The 23146-nt window shown below is 34.6% G+C and overlaps 2 protein-coding genes across 6 annotated transcripts in view; both read right to left on the reverse strand.

Moving 5' to 3' along the window:
- The window catches only part of gsk3bb (glycogen synthase kinase 3 beta, genome duplicate b), an 834817-nt gene that overhangs the window by 780435 nt on the left and 31236 nt on the right, over positions 1–23146 (reverse strand). The window contains exons 6-12 of one of the 4 annotated variants that reach the window (XM_073945251.1): positions 22514–22620; positions 21640–21737; positions 20149–20244; positions 18457–18643; positions 15546–15641; positions 11901–14808; positions 9509–10446 (exon numbers count right to left, since the gene is read on the reverse strand). In XM_073945251.1, coding sequence (XP_073801352.1) covers positions 14741–14808; positions 15546–15641; positions 18457–18643; positions 20149–20244; positions 21640–21737; positions 22514–22620 — 652 coding nt within the window. In that variant the 3' untranslated portion in view covers positions 9509–10446; positions 11901–14740. Of the gene's footprint in view, positions 1–9508; positions 10447–11900; positions 14809–15545; positions 15642–17662; positions 17741–18263; positions 18644–20148; positions 20245–21639; positions 21738–22513; positions 22621–23146 lie in introns of those variants that run through there. The other 3 variants (NM_001145688.1, XM_073945259.1, XM_073945266.1) reach the window with 3 other exon arrangements.
- On the reverse strand, positions 1887–9953 carry si:dkeyp-80c12.8. Of its 2 annotated transcripts, XM_073950115.1 has the most exons (5): positions 7827–9953; positions 6201–7754; positions 6038–6096; positions 2775–2924; positions 1887–2241 (listed from the first exon to the last, which is right to left on the reverse strand). In XM_073950115.1, exons 3-5 carry the CDS (start codon positions 6081–6083, stop codon positions 2138–2140), a joined length of 300 nt encoding a protein of 99 aa, XP_073806216.1. In that variant the 5' UTR covers positions 6084–6096; positions 6201–7754; positions 7827–9953; the 3' UTR covers positions 1887–2137. The 2 variants fall into 2 exon arrangements, with proteins under 2 accessions (XP_073806216.1, NP_001313481.1); NM_001326552.1 differs by lacking the exons at positions 6201–7754; positions 7827–9953 and adding an exon at positions 6176–6192 and having other exon boundaries at positions 1915–2241.

Raw genomic sequence — 23146 nt, forward strand, 5'->3', positions numbered from 1 at the left:
TTATAATTTAGCTACATTAAAACCAATACAATTTACAATGTAATTTACAGCCTATAAATTTATAACAAATTATAATAGTTCTGTTTTGTCAAAGAGACAAATGAGTGATCTATAGTTTTGTTAGTTGTTGTTGGCAATTAGTTGTTCTCATTAGCTAGTTGAACACAAGTTGACAACCCATGTTTGCTTAATTTGTTTGATCCTTTACTGCAAAATTACAGAGGAAATTACTTATAATAACAATAGTCATATTTGCGTGTTCACACTGCAACACAGCTGTTAATGCTCTATTATATCTTTTATTGAATAACATTTTATTTTAAACTGAGAAAAATAATGAACAAAACTGTAGTTAAACTTGCTTATTGTCCAATAGATGGCGCCATCATAAACTCTTCAACAAATTATCACTATCTGTTTGGAAGCATAAAAGTTTAAAATTAACTATTTATTTGAACTCAAGTTTTTAGGTGACACGTGTATAGTTAACTACACCTTTATTTGTAAGCATTAAACACGGAAAAATCCTGAAGATTTAATTATTTATTTCAAAGCAGTCCGTTTCACCGCACTAAAATATGCCTCCATCACAAGCATTGGCCACCGGGACCCTTCTCAACATCTGCAGCCGTCAGTGGGTCGCATAAAAGCACCTAAATGACAAGGATAAGCAGCAAAAAAACGTGTGCCTTAGGCTGGATGTCAATTTTCGGTTCTCAGATGGTCTTTATTACACATCATTAGCCACAAAATGAAATCTTAAATGATCTCTTAATCGTTTGTTCACAAAGTTCAGACATCTGATTTTAGAAAAGATTATGAAGCGGATTAAGAGCGGTTATTAAAGGACGGCGATATGGATTTTTATTGGTCACTTTAATTCTCGAACTATTTGTTGACTACCATTCTTTACATCCAAATGTTACTGAGAAATAAATACAAGGGTTTGGAAGGCCATAAGAAGTACTTCACAGACGACAAAATACACTCTTAAAAAGTAATTTTTTAACGCATTTCTTCGGATTACTTGAGTTTAGTAACGGAATACAAATGGCATAAAATAACTCTTTGAATTGTACGATTGTATTAAATTGTACTTAATTAAACCTAACATAGCCTATATTCACTTATGAAGTGGTATTACTTAATTAAATTGAATTATGATTTTCAATGTATTGACACTTTCAAATTGCATGTTAATGGGACAATGATGTTGAAAATGCTAGTCAGCAAACAAAATGACATTTATTGACTTTTTATTATAGTTAGATGTGGGTCAGGGTTGGTTTGTAATACTTCTAATAAATTAGTAAATTACAAGTTTTCTTTTTCAATTATTATTTTTTTTCTCCATGCAATCCAGTTGCATTATGTGACCTTAATCTTTATGTGAAATAACAGTTAAAATTTCAGCAGTGACGTTAATTCACATTTTAGTAGTTTGAAAAACAACAAAAGTACATTGTAAAATATATATGATCAATTAGTCCTGAGAGCATATTAAACTAAGTTATCCATGTTCTAACTTTTATAAGTTAGGCAAGCTGTTTCAAGTCAGTTTAACATAATATAAGTTTAATGGACTCATAAAAATTATATATATATATATATATATATATATATATATATATATATATATATATATATATATATATATATATATATATATATATCTTTTTTTTATATATATATATATATTATATATATATATGCTCTCAGGACTAATTGATCATATATATTTTACAATGTACTTTTGTTGTTTTTCAAACTACTAAAATGTGAATTAACGTCACTGCTGAAATTTTAACTGTTATTTCACATCAAGATTAAGGTCACATAATGCAACTGGATTGCATGGAGAAAAAAAATAATAATTGAAAAAAAACTTGTAATTTACTAATTTATTTAACACATTTTCACAATATAACTGCCATTCGAGTACCACCTTTTTAAAATGTTATGAAATACAGTTTGTGTATGTGTGTGTGAAGGCCTCATTGTTTGTTAGGTTTTTCTGTTGCAGTGATTAACTATTTGCTACACTTAATTTAATAGCATTTCACCGCTTGCAAAACCTACAGAAAGGCAGGACTGAGTTGATAAATATTTCTGATTATATGATGACAGGATGTGTTGCTCAGTTGCAGAGGTCAGTGTTGCAGCATGTAGCATTGACATCTTCATTCAACGTATAGATCAAGCAGAACGATCTAGTCATACAGGAACGGATGGAGGCGGAACCTGCAGAAACCAATGATTAAAATTGAATTAGATACAATATAGTTGAAGTCAAAAATAATGTTTAACAGAGCAATACTTTTTTCACAGTATTTCCTGTAATATTCTTTTCTGGAGAAAGTCTTATTTGTTTTATTTTGGCTAGAATAAAAGCAGTTTTACATTTTTTTAAAACAATTTTAAGTTCAATATTGTTAGCCCACTTAAACAATATTATTTTTCGATAGTCTACAGAACAAACCATCGATAAACAACGACTTACATAATTGCCATAACTTGCCAAGTTATCCCAAGTAACCTAGTTAAGCCTTTAAATGTCACTTTAAGCTATATAGAAGTGTCTTGAAAAATATCCAGTCAAATATTATTTACTGTCATCATGGCAAAGATAAAATAAATAAGTTATTAGAAATGAGTTATTAAAACTGTTATGTTTAGAAATGTGTTGAACAAAATTTGCTTTCTGTTAAACAGAAATTGGGGAAAAAATATAAGAGGCTTATAATTCTAACTTTCAATGTATATTATGAATTTACCCAGTATTTGAGGCCTAAGTTGGATGTGTGTGCAGACATCGAAGCTTCCAAAACACGTCTGCACTGATGGAGTACATTGGAGGCTGGTCCCTTTGGAAATACACAGGTTACACTTCAACGCCATTACAGTGTACGATACACGAGCAAGATCTGAGTCAGGAAAAGAGAGAAAAAAACATTCATAAAGCATAGTCAGTGATTTCACCAGAGAGAACATGTTCCTGGACCAACATCTACACTCGCCAGCCAATTTATTAGGTTCACCTCACTAGTATTAGGTTAGACCCACTGTTTTCTTTAGATCTGCCTTAATCCTTCGTGGTATAGATTCAACAAGGTACTGAAAAAATATATATTTGATCCATATTGACATGATAGCATCACGTAGTTACTACATAGTTGGCTGCCCATCCATGATGCGAATCTCCTATTCCACCACATCACAGAAGTGCCCTACTGGATTGAGATACGGTGACTGTGGAGGCCATTTGATTACAGTGAACTCATTGTCAAGTTCAAGAAACCAGTCTTAGATGATTCACGCTTTATGACATGGCGGGTTATCCTGCTGGAAGCAGCCATGAGAAGATGGGTACACTGTGGTCATAAAGTGTGGTACACTGTTGCCTTTCTATCAGCTCGAACCAGTCTGGCCATTCTCCTCTGACCTCTAGCATTAACAAGGCATTTGCGCCCACAGAACTGCCGCTCACTGGATATTTTCTCTCTTTCAGACCATTCTCTGCAAACCTTACAGATGGTTGTGCGTGAAAATCCCAGTAGATCAACAGTTTCTGAAATACTTGGACCAGCCCGTCTGGCACCAACAACCATGCCACGTTCAAACTCACTTAAATCACCTTTAATCCACATTCTGATGCTCAGAGCAGATCATCTTGACCATGTCATGCCTAAATCCATTGAGTTGCTACAATGCGATTGGCTGATTAGAAATTTGCATTAGCAAGCAGTTGGACAGATGTACCTAATAAAGTGGCCGTGTATATTGAGTGTATGTTGATACTGATAACATTCCAATCAGCCGGTCAAAATTAACGAATTTTGAAAAAGTTTACATCTTATGTTAAGTTTGGGCTTAGAGTTAGGGTTATGTACTTCTGATTGTAACCATTATTCCTCTCTGATTTTGGGAATAATTTACAGTTATGGCTGGGGTTAGGGGGGTAGGGATGGATTACATTTTTGAGCAAAAATGAGATTACATGACATGTTAATACTGGATCACACCCACCCATAAAGCGCTGGTGTTACAAAAAGAAAACATTGCATACACATCAAAAACAGCACTCAAAAGTCTGCTGCTTGTTCAAACTACTTTTTTAAAATTATTTGAATCAGCCCACTTATGTTGTTTTTGGGACAACTTAATTGTTTTATGTTCAATGCACTTAAATAAAAAACAATAATAATATTATTTTAGAAAATATTATTTTCACCTTTATTGAAAGGACAGTGGAGATTTACATAGAGGAAAGTATGGGGAGCAGAGATAGGGGAAGGAATCAGCAAAGGACCTCGAGCTGGGAATCGAACTCAGGTCATCACAAGCAACTGGATGCTTTTGGCGCCGACCAATCAACTTATATTTGTAAAAATGATGTCCTGTACATCTTTTTTCAACTCAAGCAGAGTTGTCATGCTTTGCCTGCACTGTAAAACAGCTGGAGTTTAACTGTGGCTGAGGAAGCCAAGTGTTTCTTATACTCAAGGACATCCACGTCCTGAGGAAGAAACTCTTTGTTATTAAAGGGGAACTATTTGCTCTTTTTTTATAAGTCGAAATATAAGTGTCCCTATAATGTTCCTGTAAAGCAGGGGTGCTCAATCCTGTTCCTGGAGATCTACCTTCCTGTACAGTTTAGCTCCTACCCTGATCAAACCCGGCTGAACTAATTAATTAGGACCTGAAATCCACTTGATAATTACAGACAGGTGTGTTTGATAAGGGTTGCAACTGAAATCTGCAGGAAGGTAGATCTCCAGGAACAGGATTAGCCACCCCTGCTGTAGAGCGTCAACTCCAAATACTCCACACACTATTTAGTATACCACTTATTTAGATGGACAATTTTAAATGGAAGCAAGACATGGCATTTTCATGTGCGTCTCTTTAAATGCAAATGAACTTCTGCAAAAGAAGGTGGAGTCTCTACAGCACTTGTCTCAGATATTTACCAACACCTTAGTTTGACTTTGATTATCACGTCTGTGTCATGTGAAGTTCTTCCTCAATGTAAATCTATTATCTACATGCTTTTTAAAAGCCTTGTCAGATTAAGTGAAGTTTAAATTTAAACTAATTTCAAGAGGAGCACATGCTCATGATTGACCCAGCTGACCCACATTAGCCAATCATGATCCTCCAATCAAAGAATCCCAAGTCACTATATAAATATCCTCATTTCCTTTCTACGACTATCTTCATCTGGAAGAAACCCCCCTCCTCCCTTCTTCCACCTTTATCCAGAATGGGTGGCACGGTGGCCCAGTGACTAGCACTGTTGCCTCACAGCAAGAATACCAATGGTGTTGAGTCCTCGCTGGGTTGGTATTTCTGTGCAGAGTTTGCATGTACTCCCCGTGTTCCACTGGTTTGCCTGGTTTCCTCCCACCATACAGAAGTTCACCTTTGCCTCAGCAGCAGGGAAGTTTGAAGATCGACCTGAACTCAATCTCCCCTCGCCCTGCGAAGGGGGGGCTGGGCACAAGGATCCCTTGAGCTCAGGGCTCTCTCCCGGGACAGCAATCCAAACAAGCTATATAAATCATGAGCTAAGTGTGAACTCTTGAAACTCCTGTTGCATGGTTTTCTGGCGACACTAGATGTGGCATATACTGACCAACATGACAAACTATTTACAATGGGCATCTTATGCATTTAGTAACTAATATTTGCTGGTATGCTTAAATAAAATGAAGAAAAGAAACACTTAGCCCCAAACAAACTTCCAAAATCAATGTCTCAGAATGCCCATAAGATTGGTTTAGGCCATCTAGACAAGAATTATGCTTGATAATTGTAACGCAGCATATTTTACAATGAATGCTTGGTTGTTTTTAACTCAGTTTTTCGATTGAGAATTTGGGTTTGTGCATGCATATTTAACCCAAAATTGCTAAGAAACAGCACTGTATGAGATTCTAATATGTAATTCTAACCTATTTTTATGGACCTAATATGTTTGTGAAAGTTGAATCAGGTTCAGTAATTGATTGAGAAGTGAGAAATGAAAAAGACTTACCATGAGTAAAAATCACCAGGATGCAAACAGCACAAAGTTTCTTCATTTCTCTTGTATGTCTGGCATAAAATAATAAATGTAACACTGGTTTAGATTTGATCAACCTAAGAAAAATAGGCTTATATATGTTAGTCTTACCAATAAGCTGATGGCCGTTTCTCACCTTGTAGATGGACACAAGTGGACTGATAAACTTTTAAACAGTCAGTGGGAGGTTTCTCGAAATGTGCGTCATCCACAGTCTTTCCTAATGTGATCATTAAATGGGAAATTAATGTGTAACAATATAAATTATAAAATATTTAAATTACCATGTAAATAGAGAGCTATAAGAAACCACTTGGCAATTGTTAGTTTCTTTGGATTAGTAGTTGAGTAAAATGTCAAAATATATTACTCAATGAATGCATCAATACATTTCTGTTAGTAAATTATAGCTTCTTTTCCTCAGAAAATGAGAATTAAACAGAACATAAGCAATGTTTTGTTGTGATTTGTTGTAATTGAAAGTTATAGTTATTCCACCAAATATAAATTATTAAAAGTTATCAAAAGTTTTTTTTAAATGGTGCTTGGTCAAAATATTAGTATAAATCATAAAAGCTCTTGATATAACTTTTTCATTTTTTTTCTTTAATTTTTTTCAAGAAAAATGCTGTAAAGGACAAAATTTTTATTCCGAAAAATAGCAAAAAGCCAAACAAACTACTAACGGTAGAAATCAAAGTAAAGCTTAAAACACAAACATATCTAAACATGAATGAAATTAGATTTTTATTAGTACTTTCTTTTAGCAAAGCTCTAATTTGTGCTGTATTCATTATCAAAATCAGCTCTTTTCTTGCTGAGTTAGGCTTGTATGATCTGAACACTGTGGACTATTGTTTTTTTACACTGTTACTTTTTACTCTAAGAATTAATAATGATTTGCAACATTTGTGCAGCAGCAGTGTGATGCCTGTTGGTTATCTGTGAAACAGCACAAAGGCTTTATTCAGTGATGATACATGGTAAACTAAGACTGGTGTCTTGAATTTTATCATTGAACAGCCAAGGTCATGGAGAGGCAGCTTTTAAATACAGCAACACTTGTAGGCCTACTATTGTCATTATATTGAATAACCAACAATACTTTTTACTTTTATTTTAAATAAAGTTGGTGAGAAATTGAGTATTTGTGAGTTCACTCAAAATGTATACACTCAACAGGTAAAGTCTAGAAGGGATATGTGAATACACACATCAATAAGCCTATAGCATAAATTTTGTGACAACTATAATTACAACTTTTATGTTAGGTAGGTTTACGGCTATTGTAGGAGTAGACATTAATAAAAGACAATTCAACAGGTAATTTAATAATGTAAAAAAATTCTCATTAACATTAATAGACAATGACTAAAGACAAAGTCCGTTTAATAACGAATGTTATAGTCTTTGCAATAAAATACACTAGACTTTGATCACTTCTAGCAACAATCACGGCTGTAGATTACCCATAACACACTCCGAGACATTTCGCGCCTACTGAGTTCCCGCGTCTGACCACAAGATGGCGTTCAATTTCACAGTGGATTCCCATCAAGTATCGGCGTAAGTTTCTAAATAAACTATTATTTAATTGTTTAATTAATGTTTCTGTTCGTGACAGAAATCAATATCGTTACTAACTCGATAACTCGATAAGTGTTAACCGTCTGACCAAGACGTTGAATATCTGAGGGGTTTATCAAACCAGCAAAACAAAACAACATCCCCTTCATTGCACCGCGTGCTAAAATTCACTCACTCGTTTTAATTCTCTACTAAGTGAACTATATTAGTGGACTAATGTCAGGAATGGTCAATGAGAGAGTATAAGAGTGTGATTAAAAACCTTTCATCTTTGCTTCAACCCTTGTGTGCTGTTGGGGATGTTTTCATCCACTTTTGGGTGATTTTGAGGCTTAATTTGGCCACAACTTTCTGTTTCAGCTAGCAGAATGGTTTTTAGTGACAAATCTTATTTTGACACATATTTTGAGAAAATGCTTTGAAAACCTCAACAATACACTCTGTGCAAATGTACTTGTTTTTCCTGTTATAATAGTTGAGTTAAAATACCTTATAACCCATCTATAGGTTAGCCTATTATAGCCCCTTCCCAACTATGGGTTATTTTAACCCAATGCATTGAGTTATATAATTTATCCCAATGCATTGGGTTATTTTGATTAAATGTTATTTTTTCGATTCTGGTACTACTACTATTAATACTGTAATTATGACTGTGTAAATAGATAAATGTCTCTGTTGTGTCCTAAGGGTGAGAATGACGGCTGTATCATCTCTTCAAAAAAAAAAAAAAAAACTGTAGAGATGAACTCATGAAGTACATCCATTTAATATATTATTAATATAGATAGTGTGCGTTTGCATCATCATCAAAAAGTGCTGGTGAAAATGATATAAACACGACACAGAGAGGTAATTTGATTAAAAAAAAACAATATTATTTTGCTAGAGCTTAAACTTTAAATGAAAAAACAAAATTATGCACCATATTAATACAGCAGTTCTCTGTCAGTTAAATCAGTTGACTGTTGAAATGCAAAATTTTAACCCAACTGGTTGAGTTAAAATATGAATAACATAATAAAGGTTATAAATAACCCAACAAAGTACCAAATATTTAACTTAACTGGTTGAATTATTAATAAATAACCTAATAAAGGATAACAATAACATAACAAAGCACAGTATATGTTTAACTCAACCATGGGGTTGAATAAATAACTCAACGTTTTTATTGTGTATGTTACGGATGAAAACATCCACTGAATTTAACTGCTGTAAAATGCTTAAAATAAATATTTTTTTCTATTTGTTTTTAGCATAAACCTTTTAATCAACCTCAGTCCTGATCAAAACTACTGAATTGCATAGAAAATTGCAGAATTTTAACTCTTTAATTGCCAAATTCATAAATGATGTCAGTGATTTATTGAAAAAAAAAACACACACACAAAATGACGTATTTTAAATATAAAAAGTTATGGACTGGATGTTTTCTTACCTTTTATCAAAGTCTACCTGAGCACTGAATGCTAATTTAGTCAAAAAAAATTGTTTAGTTAAAACAAAGCATCAAATTGAACTTTTCAGATAGATATTGTTCAATCCTGACCACATCAACTTGATCAATTCATTGAATTGCTGCCATGTCATTGGCTGATTACGCTCTTTGTTTTAAGAAGCAATCCAACAGGTGTAATTAATAAAATGGCCAGTGAGTGTTTTAGGAAAATTGTATGACTATTTTTTTTTTTAATCATTGACCAAATTAACAAGGGTTATGTTCATATTTTGAACCCTTTCCAAATATCTTTTGTGTTTCACAAATACAATTCATACATGACTGAAAGAGTGAAAGTTTTCATTAATTCATAATATATGAGATATTTAGCAATAAAAAGAGAGCCAACAGCGTGGTAAGAGTGAGGCTAACCTACGCTTTATTTAATGCAGTACAGTATCAGGTGACTTCTCTAAACCAGAACACGGAGGACAGAAAACACACACCAGTATGAACAAGAAGAGACGCTCAGCATCCTGTCACAGGTGGGTAACAAATAATAAAAAAATCTGATTCAGTGGCTGTTGACTGAAGAATAGCACTTTATATATGTGCAAGGATGTGCTTAAAAAAAGTTTATGAACATTAAAAAAAAAAGATTGTAGTGCTACATAACATCGCTCCCTTTAAGTGCTGCTGAAAGCATTTTACAACACCTCAATCACAAATCAAAAATATATTATTGCAACTAATTAATACTGAAAATACATGATTAACATGAGCATTTCATAACCATAAAAAAACTCTGTTATCAAAAATTAAAGTAGGAATTCCTCCAACAGGAGATTAAGTTAAAAGTATAAAAAAGGAAAATAATATTAATAATAAACAAGAAACTCTGTAAAATGTATTTTCCCTGCTGTGAGAGTGAAGTAATCTGAACAAGAGCTCAAAAGATGACATTTCTGAAGGCGAAATGCATATATTATTTAATCAAATGATTACTGTAATTATCTGTAAGGTAATGATATTATATTTTGAGTGATGGAGGACTGTCGTTAAATTAAAAGAAGTAAATAAATATAAAAATACAGGAGTTATTGTGCCAGTTAACAACAGAACAGTTCACCAAAAAATAAATAAATACAAATTAAAATTGTCATAATTTAATCACTTTCATAATGTTTTAAGCTTGTACTTTGAAAAGTGTATATATAGTATTGAGTTCTGTAATAATTGTCACATTATATCAGCGATGCCTTACCAAGTGTCAAAAATATTATTTTTGTATGTTATGAATTATACTGTATAGGAACATGTTTCATTTTCATTTATTTTCTTTTCAGCTTAGTCCCTTTATTAATCCGGGGTCGCCACAGTGAAATGAACCGCCAACTTATCCAGCATATGTTTTATGCAGCGGATGCCCTTCCAGCTGCAACCCATCACTGGAAAACATCCATACACACTCATTCACAAACATACACTATGGGCAATTTAGCTTACCCAATTCACCTACACCACATGTTTTTGGGCTTGTGGGGAAAACTGCAGCACCCGGAGGAAACCCAAAGGGAGAACATGCAAACTCCACACAGAAAAGCCAACTGACCCAGCCGAGGCTGGAACTAGCAACCTTGTTGCTGTGGGGTGATCGTGCTACCCCGTATTTAATATTATTGTTGTTCATACATAATGAATCAAACAATTATAATGCAAAAATTAAGCCCCGGTCATTACACGTTTTTTTTGTCGGTTACGAAAGTCACTATGTCAGATTATGCCATTTTTTTCTTGATAAAATCGTGACTTGTCGTGGGAAGCAAATGTGCCAGACTACACGTTCCTTCACGATCAGTCATCCTGTGACGTCTACGAGTGTTATTTCCCAAAGCAGTCACATTGCTGTAACAATATTTATAATCTCATTTACAATTCGTTTGTTTTTTTAAATCTTATTTTAATCTCAATAAACACTGATGCTTGCAGACAACCAATAACCAGGCTACATTATTTAAGGGTGCTCATTAGGATAGGATCACACTTATAATTCTTTTTTAACAGGGGCGTAGCCGGTGCCTAAAACAAATATATATATATATATATATATATATATATATATATATATATATATATATATATATATATATAGCGAGAAAGAGGGAGAGATGCGCTTACAGCCTGTTAGTTATGAAATGTATTAATTATGGAATAATTTCTTCAGAGAAATTAAATTAAATATAAAAAGGCAAGTAATAATGTCCTTGTGTGTTACATCCAAAATCCTTATATTTTGAGTTTAGAGTTTAGAAGAAAGAAGGAAAGCCTTTCAGGTTTGACATCACGAGAGAGAGTAAATGATTATGATTTTTCATATTTGAACAAACTTCACTTTTCAAGAGATTGGTTGAGGCTGGAAGGGCATCCGCTGCGTAAAACATATGCGGAATAAGTTGGCGGTTCATTCTGCTGTGGCGACCCCGGATTAATAAAGGCACTAAGCCGAAAAGAAAATGAATGAATGAACAGACTTCACTTTTAAGTTTGCAGCAGAGACAGATGGATATTCTTTCAACAGCACTTCTGGGAGGAACATAAACAGCTTAAAGTTTTTGTTCTTGTGTGCTGATTTACAGCCATACAAAAACACAGATGAGCCTCGGCTGTGCACTTCCACTAACACTAGGGGACACTAAAGGGGAGAGAAAAACATCCAGAAATATGGAAGCAAAGTGGAAACATTCCCATCCAGATGGTTAAAGGTCTCGTACTGAGCTCGGTCACTCATTCTTGCTAATTACTAATCACAGATTACACCAGTTTGAGATCTAAATCATGACATCTTCCTTTTGGCTGGGATTTGCAGTGCAGAAATGTGTTCAGACGTGAATGTGTTCAGCTTTAAGGTCCTGATTGGTTTCGCACTTGTTTCTTTTAGCTCGCTAACGGTTGAGGAATCAGCATACAGTATTTATAGACAGAAGTACAACATGCTTTCTCACACAGACACACATACACACACTCACACACACACACTCACTTACAGAAAATGATCTGGAATATTTATGATTTTTTTTTTAATATGCTTTTTTTGAAAGCAGCAAAAAGAGCTATGCTCACCAAAGGTGCGAATATTGATTAAAAATGCAACAATATTATGAAATATTATTACTATTTAAATTAACAGTTTTGTAGTTAAACCAATTTTAAAATGTAGTTTCTTTTTGTGATGCAAAGCTGAATTTTCAGCTTCGTTGCTTCAGTCTTTGTCACATGATCCTTTTAAATCATTCTAATATGATGATTTGATAAACATTTATTATTATTATTATTATTATTACTACTATTTACTTGAAAATGAAAAGTTGTTGCTTAATCTTTTGGAAGGCATCGCACTACCATCGGAAGGTTTGAAAGTTTAACTTTTTATGATTTAGATATTCATCATATTATAGATGTTTTTAATTTCACAAAAGATTAATTTTCCAAAATAAATGCTGGTCTTTGGTCTTTTCTATTAAGTGTCTAGCCGTTTCCTTATTTTTAAAAATGATTTTGGTTTTAAAATAAAATCAGTTTGCCATTTGATTTTGTAATTAGGTCCAGAAAACTTTTTGAGGTTTGCATTCAGCAACATATATAGTTATCTGTGATTTCTTAATAATCATGTGGCACAAAATAAGTATTTATGCAATAAACAGTCAGTTTATTATCAGGCCTGTCATGATAGGAAATTTTGGATATATTGTCACAGAAATTGTTGCGATAATCAGCATTATTGTGACTTTGAGATCGTTTTTTGCCACTGATTATATAATGATTATATAGTAGCATAATAATGCAATAGCCATAAAAACTTCTCGCTCTTAAGGTTATTTAGATTCTATTGTTTGATGTTCAATAGGTAAATGCCCTATTATATTTACTATTAAATGTCCTATTAGGTAAATGCCCAATTATAAACTTTGACACCAGTGAAGTAGAACGTAAACGTCCTTGTAAAATGGCTTTAACGTTATTTGTGAATTCGTAAATATATATTGCAATGGCAAAAAATGAGGTGACCTCCAAGTATTGGACGATAAGTCAATTATAGGCAACATAGGCCCATTCTGGAAATGTAACCCTATATACATTTCTGGAGATCGCTAATTATGTAGCCAGAGCTACATATAGCTGCATTTTGTCTTTAAAACGAACGCTACGAGGCAGTATGAGTTAGAGACCGCCGAAGAACGGTTTCAGAAAGCAGGTAAGACAAAAACAAAAGCCAAAAAATAAAATAAACATGTAAATAACAGCGCGATTATGTGGTAAAATCTGAAAACGTGGTAAAAGAGGGGCTTTTCTTATTCTGGATTGCTTTTCAAAACACTGTCAGTTGGTTTTAGGGAACTGGGTGGACCCTGGTCAATTGATGCTTTTTAAAACACTATCGTTTGGGTTAGGGAGTGGGGTGGGTGGGGGTATTAGTCAACAGCGACCTCAGCGGTGGTGGTGGATTTACAGTGGCCTCAGCGTTGGTGGTGGATTTATGCGGGAAGAGTAGGTGCGAATGGCACTCTCGAGAGACGTTTGAGATCTCAAAATGCATACACAGCAGCTTCTGGTGGATTTGCAAAAACAAAAACTGCAAAAAAAACATACCTCCTGGAATGTATTTGGTGCTCTCCAGAAATGTATATAGGGGTACGGGTATAATGGGAGTTAATAAATATACTAAATTAGCAAAACTCTACTTACTATTGTTGAGTCATGGCCTGAGGAGAGTACGCTAATGTACTTCTCCACCACGTTGTTACCATGTTATTTTTACAACATTTCACAATATTACTCTTTTCTGCATCCTTGATTAAATAAATGCAGCTTTGATAATCTAAAAAACTTTCAAAAATGTATTTTAAAAAATCATAAATATTCCAACTTTTTATCCGATCGTGTGTTACAACATCTGCAGAGTTCAGCGAAGTTCTATACAACAGGAAGACGAGCAGAAAACTAATAGATAACGTCACTCTTTCAAAAGTGGTCCAAACAAAAAAAAAACATACACAGCAGCAAACAGCTTAAGCATACAACATATCCGCCCAATACTGAGGGTAAAGGCAAAAGTCATTAGCATATATTTCACACAGTCTACACAATGTACACAAGCCCTGGAAATCTTGTCCATGCCATTAAACCGGCTCAGAAACCAGCTAATGCGTGTGAGCTCATAATCAAAATCTCTGTCTCTACCCATAGTTGACCAGGAGACGATTATAAAAGAAGCAGCGGCTACAGCATACAGATTTCCCTTTAAAAAAATGTCCAAGTAGACCTGTGAGAAACACATTTGTAGGTGTAACGGTGTATATAAGTGTGTGTGTGTATATATATCTATCCATATATAGGGAGAGAATTGTCAAACATCACCGCAGACAGTCCTGAGGTATGTTTCTGAGCCCTCGTTTCGTCCTTTAGAGCAAATAAATTAATAATAATAAAAACAAAGACAATGGCTAGGGGAAGGACTGATTGGTGCATCCATCATATCAGGAGCTTTTCGATTTGTTTTAGCCACGCCCATGGCTCCGCCTGTGATTCATAAAGTGGGCGTGGCTAATAAGCAGCAGCGGAAAAGTGAACCATTGATGCGTGGATGGCGTTCAAGTTGAAGGATTCGGAGCGGCAGAGGCAGCGTTGGTGTTCAGACCACGATCACCACTGTTGGCACCTGAAATGGTAAAGAGAAATGTATTTTAGGATCTTGCGTCACTTCACTGAAAAAAAGGCTGGTCATCCTTGAATTTTAAAAAGCTGATTATTTATGAGGAACGAAATTAATATGTAGTTCTCTAAATTGATTTCTAATGTCGGTAAATGTGACATGATTACTTGATTGAGGAGCTCAGCTGCAAGCAATCATAAGCACGTGATCCTCCTGAAATTAGTTAATAAATAAACTCCGCAAATCGAGTCTTCAAATCACTAGATATATTATGTACGTGGTATACTTCTCTATTATTCTTTCTCTCTATTTATTTACAGTTGTTAAATCTGCCATCTTCTATTGATTTTACATTTAGATTTTATCTCTAAAGAGTTTTTGACCGGTCAGAAATATAATGAAATGAAAAAATACAACAAAACGAAACAAACATCCAAACTGTCGTCTGTGGCATTGCCGTTGTTTGTTGCATTAGTGTTGTTATACCTGACCATGTCATATAGTCTATAACACACTCACAGTGTTATTTCCTTCATTTTGAGAGGAGTGAAATTTACATATGTGGTTTCTACAACTAGACGCGTTTAGAATTCATCTGGAATGCGTCCCAGACCACCTCATGCATTCCCGAGGTCATTTACTTCAGCATTTCTCATGATTGGATTTGCTTTCTGATCAGAAATAACACATGAAGTGGCCAGGTGTAAACAGCCCATTAGAGGCTGAAAGTGAAAATAACGAACCTGTTGCGGCTGAGGCAGACTGGGTAGAGTTTTCGGCCTGGTTCTGAGCATGTGCAGGGATCAGTACAGACGCCAGCGAGGGGTTATTGGACAACTCTAATGAATAAATGCAAAAGACATTAGTGTAAAAGACAACTTCCCAAGTGCAAATGCATTTATATTAATGTTCAACGTATCCTCTAAGGACACATTAAAGCGATAGTTCACCCAAAAATGTAAATTAATTACCCTGCAATCTACTCACCCTCAAGCCATCCACAGTGTATACAGTTTTCTTCTGTCGGGCAAACACATTTTAAATAGTTTAATTTTTTCCTTCCTGACCAATGCTGTTGGGTAAAGCTTCCAAAATCACATAAATCCGTCTTCAAGTAAACCCATACACCACCCATGGCTCACGTATGTCTTATAAAGTGGATCGATGTGTTTTTGTGACAAAAATATTTTCATTTTTTAATAAAGCATGACGTACGACACAAGACTCAATATTAGCAGAAGCTCCAGAAAGAGACGCATCCAGCAGGAACCTCTTACCACACAGTTTGTTCACCACAGAAGATGACTAGGAACAAGAAAAGTAGTTGGCTTGGTGTTACTGTACAGCGTTATACAGCATCTTACTCTTACACTTACGTTACGAATGCATTTTATCTCATGTAGTCGCCGGAAATAAGTGATTTGAGTTTATAATTAAAGAATGTAAAATATTTATGGTAACACTTTAGGTCACAATTCACGGTATAAACAAACCATAAACTAACACTAGTAACTTAATAAACTACTAGTTAGCTGTTTATTAATAGTTAGTGAGGTAGAAGTTGGGTTTAGGTTTTGGGTAGGATTAGGGATGCAAAATAAGATCATACTTTATAACTACTAACCCAACAAACCCACAACGTTGCCTCAATGTAGCGACTTTCCTACAACGTTGTACCAACCTTGTAAAAAGGTTGAGGATCTACGTTGTGGCTAAAGGTTATCATAACGGTGTCATAATCTTTCCATTTAAATGGTCGTTGCTTTAGGTTGTGCTTAGGTGGCATGGACAACCACTGTACAACCTTTACTCGTCATCAGTGAATCAGTTTAAATTTTTAACAGAGCGTTTGGCGTCTCATTCAGCAACGACCGAGGAGACGTGAGTTTTGCTTTATTTCTTCCTGATAAATAAGTCATCAGTGGTCATTTGTGTAGTCCTGTTGTGTCAAGCTCTGATTTGTCCTCTTGTTCACTGCCTATTTGGACTTGTGGATCCATCTCTGAACTGGATTCTCTGTTGGATTTCTTTCTCTGATTGCTTTCTCTGTACCAACAACTACACCTTGTCTTCGGCTGCGCTCCCTGGTTTTCGGTATTCTCCAGTCCACAGCTTCGATGCCCAGTGTCTGCATTTTAATTTGTTTTCTTGTTTACTTTTCTTGTTTGTTTAATATACTGTCGACTGACATTTTAATTAAGCCTAATTAAATATAGTTAACTATTTGATATAATCTAAACATTTTATACTGTTTGCTTATAATTAGATGTGTACTGTACGTATTAACTGTGAAATATATAATAAAAATGTTAGATTATATCCATTTGTGTGGCATTTTTACACTTAAAAGTTTATAAATGCAGTTATTTTATTGAAACGGAAATATGAATGAATATTTAATATTAAGCAATACTAGAAAACTGCTTATTCATGTTCTAGGCAGTATTTATAAGTTGCCAGGAAAAAAAGCATTAATACATGTAGTAAAAACATCGTCTCACGGTTGCTGAATGTCACACAACAACGTTGCTACAGCCTTCTCACGTCTTACATTTCTACGTTGTGACAATGTAGCGAGCACGTAAGCTGCGAACTTGCCTTTGAAAAAAAATGCAACATTGTACAGACATCGCTACATTGTAGATGTGTTTGTTGGGAATGAACAGTTAAAATCTTAATAATAGCATGAATTGTGACCTAAACTACAGTGTTTAAAGTGTTGCCATATTTTTTTTGACAAAAACACATTAATTCGCTTCAAAAGATGTCTGTTAACCCCCTGGTGGTGTATTGGTTAGTCTGACAACAGATTTATGTGCTTTTGGAAACTTCAAAATAAAAACCAATAGACAGCAGCATGGAAGAGCCAGAATAAAATTTAAAACCACTCAGAGTGTTCATCTGACAGAAGAATCTCATACGCACTGAGGAAATACAGCTGAAGTCAGAAATATTAGCCCTTTGATTTTTTTTTTCTTTTTTAAATATTTCCCGAATTATGTTTACTAGAGCAAGGAAATTTTCACAGTATGTCTGATAATATTTTTTCTTCTGGAGAAAGTCTTACTTGTTTTGGCTAGAATAAAAGCAGTTTTTAATTTTTTAAAACAATTTTAAGGACAAAATTATTAGCCCCTTTAAGCTAACTTTTGTCACAATAGTCTAAAGAATGAACCATCATTATACAATAACTTGCCTAATTACCCTAACCTGCCTAGTTAACCTAATTAACCTAGTTAAGCCTTTAAATGTCACTTTAAGCTGTATAGAAGTGTCTTGAAAAATATGTAGTCAAATATTATTTACTGTCATCATGGCAAAGATTAAATAAATCAGTTATTAGAAATGAGTTATTAAAACTATTATGTTTATAACTGTGTTGACAAAATCTGCTCTCTGTTAAACAAAAATTAGGGAAAAAATTAAACGGGGCTAATAATTCTGACTTCAACTGTATATACTTGAGGGTGTGTAAACTATGGGGTAATATTATTTTTTGGGTAAACTATTCATTTAACCAACATGTGCTTCTTCGTTTTAAAATGTTGCGTAATTTCTCAGCAAAGGTTCTGTCCCAGTGAAGCCATATGATGCCTCAAAAAATGAACCTAGCTGTAGTAGTGGAGCTTCTGTGTATTTGTGTGCAGCATTCACCCTGTGTGGTGAAATTAAACAGCACAGGCCGTTCTCTTCCATTGGGGAGCTTGAGGTTTGGCTCACGGAGCTCGTCGAAGAAAGTGTGAGCGCAGGCTTCCAGAGGAGTTAGACGGGCTGTAGGAGTATACTCCAACAATCGCGAACACAGAGCGATCGCCTCCGGAGGGGTCCGGGGCCGGAAAACCTGACACACACAACAACACAGGCCTTTTATTGCTCTATACAAACATTTGTATGGACAGTTAGTCTTTTTTTTTGTTCCTTCTATGGATGTCAATGGCTGCTTTTTTCTAAAATTCTTCAGAATATCTTGTTTAGAAGAAGGAAATTCAAGTTTAGAACTATTACAGTGTGAGTTTCTATCATTCGTTTCTCATGTGATACTTCAAAATGTTCATTAACACAGGGTGATGGAAACCTGACTAGCAGTAAAATATGGTTTAATTGTGCAAAACATTTCCAAGACTGCAAAAAGGAGCTTTGCACAAGAAAAGTATGCAAAACCAAACAATCAGTCCAAGTAACTGAAAAGATATTTGAAAAAAGATTAATAGCCTTTATTAACATTATTAATTATTAACAAAAATATAACACTATTATATTAAAAAGAGCACTCGTGTGCACCTATGCGGTTCAGCACTGTAAAAAATGCATGCTGCAAAAATCTATTTGATTCATTCATACATTTTCTTTTCGGCTTAGTCCCTTTTTTAATCTAAGGTCACCATAGCGGAATGAATTACCAACTTATCCAGCATATGTTTAACACAGGGGATGCCCTTCCAGCTGCAACCCATCTCTGGGAAACATTCACACACATACACTACGGCCAATTTAGCCTACCCAATTCACCAATAGTGCATGTCTTTGGACTGTGGGTGAAACCGAAGCACCCGTAGGAAACCCTTGTGAACACCGGGAGAACTTGCAAACTCCACACAGAAATGTCAACCGACCCATCCAAGGCTCGAACCAGCAACTTTCTTGCTGTGAGGTGAACGTGCTACCCACTGCGCCACCGTGACGCCCTGTTAACTCATTAGTTTTTACAAATTTAAGTGGATTGAATATAAAACAATTGAGTTATCCCCACCAAAAAACTCAAGAATTTTGTTTTTCAGCTCATTTTAAATAAACAGTTTGAACAAACAGCAAACTTATTTTTTTGAGTGCTGTTTTTAATATATTAGTACATGTTAAACATGTTAAAAGCTTTTTAACTTTTCGAGTGCCTGATTATTTCAAGGACTGATTATTTAGTTTTACACACTTTAAAAGTTAGTTTGACTGAATTGAGTTTTGGATTTTGGAGCACTCAAATTACCACAAATAGAAAGGGTTTCAAGAAAAAAAGTCTCTTATCCAAAAACATCTTAAGCGACTGATATTTCTGGTTGTATTTCAAGCAAAAGATCAAGGCCTTTTGAAGAAAGTATTTCTTTCACAGCATTTATCGCTCATATATTACTTGAGGGCACTGAATACAATTTTGACATTGAAAAATGACATTCATTGTTTAGATCTAATAAAATTAGTTATAAATAAATCCTAAGAGATCAATTAAAGTTATGGGAAATAGCAATATCATCTTTAGAATAGTTCATACGATCACATTTTTAACAGGAAAGATGTAAGCACAGCAATATAGAAAAACAAAACACTGAAGCATATGGAAACACTCATGCTAACCTTCGTCCATGGGTGCGCCTTGATCTGTGGAAACTTGAATTCAGTGTAATTTGGATTCATCTCCCGAATCTGCTCTCGTGTAGGAGTTCCCAGCACCTGGAGAAAAGACGTTTATTATTCTGTTATAGTTTCAATATATTGTTCACATTTCTGCTATAGTTATACTAAGAGGGCAGCACAATGTCTCAGGGGTTACACTGTCGCCTCTCAGCAAGACGGTCAGTGGTCCAAGTCGTGGCTGGGTCAGTTGGCACTTCTGTGTAAAGTTTGCATGTTCTCCCCATCTTGGCGTGGGTTTTCCACAGTCCAAAGACATGCGCTATAGGTGAATTGGGTAAGCTAGTAAATTGTCTGTAGTGTATCTGTGTGAATGAGTGTGTATGGATGTTTCCCAGTGATGGATTACTGCTGGAAGGGCATCTTCTGTGTAAAACATGTGCTGGATAAGTTAGCGGTTCATTCCGCTGTGGCGATCCCAGATTAATAAAAGGACTAAGTTGAAAAGAAAATGAAAGAATGAGTAAAATGTCTAAAAACTTAAAATAAATAAATTTTTTTATATATATATATATATTTTTTTTATTATTAGAGCATTTTTTAAAATGTTTATTTTAAATTTTGAAAAAGTAATCAGTAGTTCACAGAATACAAAAAAAACTTTACTTAATTGCAAATCTATAAATTGTAAATTAAAATAAATTGAGAATTTTCGTTTGGTCTCATTTTTTTATAGTTGTAGAGGCTCGTGTAGCTACTCTGATAGTAATTTTAGTATTATATTATATTTTCAGTTTACTTTTTCGTTTATTTTTTTTTTCTAAGATCCAATAATAAAAATGCACGATAAAAAGTATTTTTATGCTATAACTTTTTTTATTTAATTTTATTCAATTTAAGCTTAGTTTTATTATTTTAAAACTACTTAATCTTAATTAATTTTATTCTTTTTCTTTTCGGCTTAGTCCCTATATTAATCAGGGGTCGCCACAGCGGAATGAACCGCCAACTTAACCACCATATTTTTTATGCAGCGGATGCCCTTCAAGCTGCAACCCATCATTGGGAAGCACCCATACACTATCATTCACACACATACACTACAGACAATTTAGCTTACCCAATTCACCTATGCCAACTGACGCAGTTGAGGCTCGAACCAGCAGCCATCTTGCTGTGAGGCGATCGTGCCACTCACTGCGCCACCGTGACGCCCTTTTATTAATTTTTAATTAATTGTAATTATTTTATTTTATAACAATTTTTATTATTTCCACTACAATAATACAATTTAATAATACACTACATAAGATCTTTAATAAGTGCACTGAGGATTCTATTGTAAAAAAAAAATCATCAAATATCTGCATTTTGCATTACTCAAACAATAAAAAAGGGCAATGTGATTAAACAGAAACAGTTTAGCAGTAACACTAGTCGAAATCATCAAAACACATAATAAACACACAATACACATACAATCTCTTCCATTACCTTAATGATCTCAACAAGCTGATCGACACCGCTGTCACCAGGAAAAATGGGCTGTCCAAGCAGCAGCTCGGCCAATACACAACCAGCTGACCAAATATCTGCAAGAAAACAAAGATGAAAGCTGAATATTACAGCAGATTAGGAGATTAATGACACAAATCAATCATATTTAATATGAATAAAGCATTGAGACGATGAAGAGAAAATTCTAAATTGATACAATGTCGCTTGATGATGATGGTTTAACCACGTAAATATGTAAATTAAAGTATTTTAAGTCACTTATCACGTAATATAACCTAAGCAAAAGAAATAACATCACCAAAGATGCATTAAACTTGTCTAAACTAACATACTCCATTTATATAAGTTGATATTTAACTGCACCATTTTCGTGTTTTGTAACATCTTGATTTTTTATGAGGTGGTTTGTTAGCCCAACACTCAACCCCCAAACTGGAGAACCAGAACATACACTACAGACAATTTAGCTTACCCAATTCACCTACAGCACATGTCTTTGGACTGTGGGGGAACCCGGAGCACCCGGAGGAAACCCACACCAATAATGGGAGAACATGCAAACTCCACACAGAAATGCGAACTGACCCAGCCGGCGCTCAAACCAGCAACCTTCTTGCTGTGAAGCGAGAGCACTACCTATCTAAACTAACTCTTCTTAAATTCTGTCTATCAGAAAATCTAGAAAAAAATGCATTCGTTTTTCCACTGTAAATCATATGCTAGAATAGTTGACGGTTCATTCTGCTGTGGCGACCCCTGATAAATCAGAAACTAAGCTGAATGAAAATGAATGAATGGGTTAATATGAAAACATCTATGCTGGCAGCCTACAGTCGTCAGAATTGAGTACCTATGCTGGAAGTGTAGTCAGTGGCTCCGAAAATGAGTTCAGGGGCCCTGTAGTACCGCGAGCAGATGTAGGAGACATTAGGCTCTCCACGCACCAGCTGCTTTGCACTGTAGGAAACAGAAGAAAAAAAACGCAAGAGAATTAGATATACGTAACCAGAAATTACACCAACACAGATCTACTGTACATGAAAACAGCCATTATCACATTAACACATTACCATCATCTCAACAATTATCACTATCAGGAAAACACTGCAACTATATCCAAAATGCCTGTCAACTGCAGAGGAACAAAACTTAAATTAAGTCATCAATTTTGAAATGAAATGAATATTCAATATCAAATGTAAATTTTCTGGGTGCTGTTAATGTAAGATTGTTACAAACCCCTGATGTTAGTCTAGGGTGTGGGGTTTGACATTTGATTAATTAAAATATATTTAAAAAACAGTGAATGAGTGCAAAAGACAACCAAAGTAATGCCAAAAATATGTGCTTTTATTTACAATTCCCAAAAGTGAACAACCACAATGAATTAATCAAAAATAAAGAAAAAGTAATTAAGGCAAAAATATACTATTTACAATATTTACAACACTGAGACAAATAAAGACAGGAAAAAAACAAGAGA

The sequence above is a fragment of the Danio rerio genome, chromosome 1 (assembly GCF_049306965.1).
Source record: "Danio rerio strain Tuebingen ecotype United States chromosome 1, GRCz12tu, whole genome shotgun sequence".
NCBI lineage: Eukaryota > Metazoa > Chordata > Actinopteri > Cypriniformes > Danionidae > Danio > Danio rerio.

Bases quoted from the DNA above. Each gene is read 5' to 3' on its own strand.
- si:dkeyp-80c12.8 (XM_073950115.1), bottom strand. From the start codon at position 6,083: ATGAAGAAACTTTGTGCTGTTTGCATCCTGGTGATTTTTACTCATG. The intron at 2,925-6,037 runs GTAAGTCTTTTT...TTCCTGACTCAG, and splicing joins CCTGGTGATTTTTACTCATG to ATCTTGCTCGTGTATCGTAC. The intron at 2,242-2,774 runs GTAAATTCATAA...TGGTTTCTGCAG, and splicing joins ACTTAGGCCTCAAATACTGG to GTTCCGCCTCCATCCGTTCC.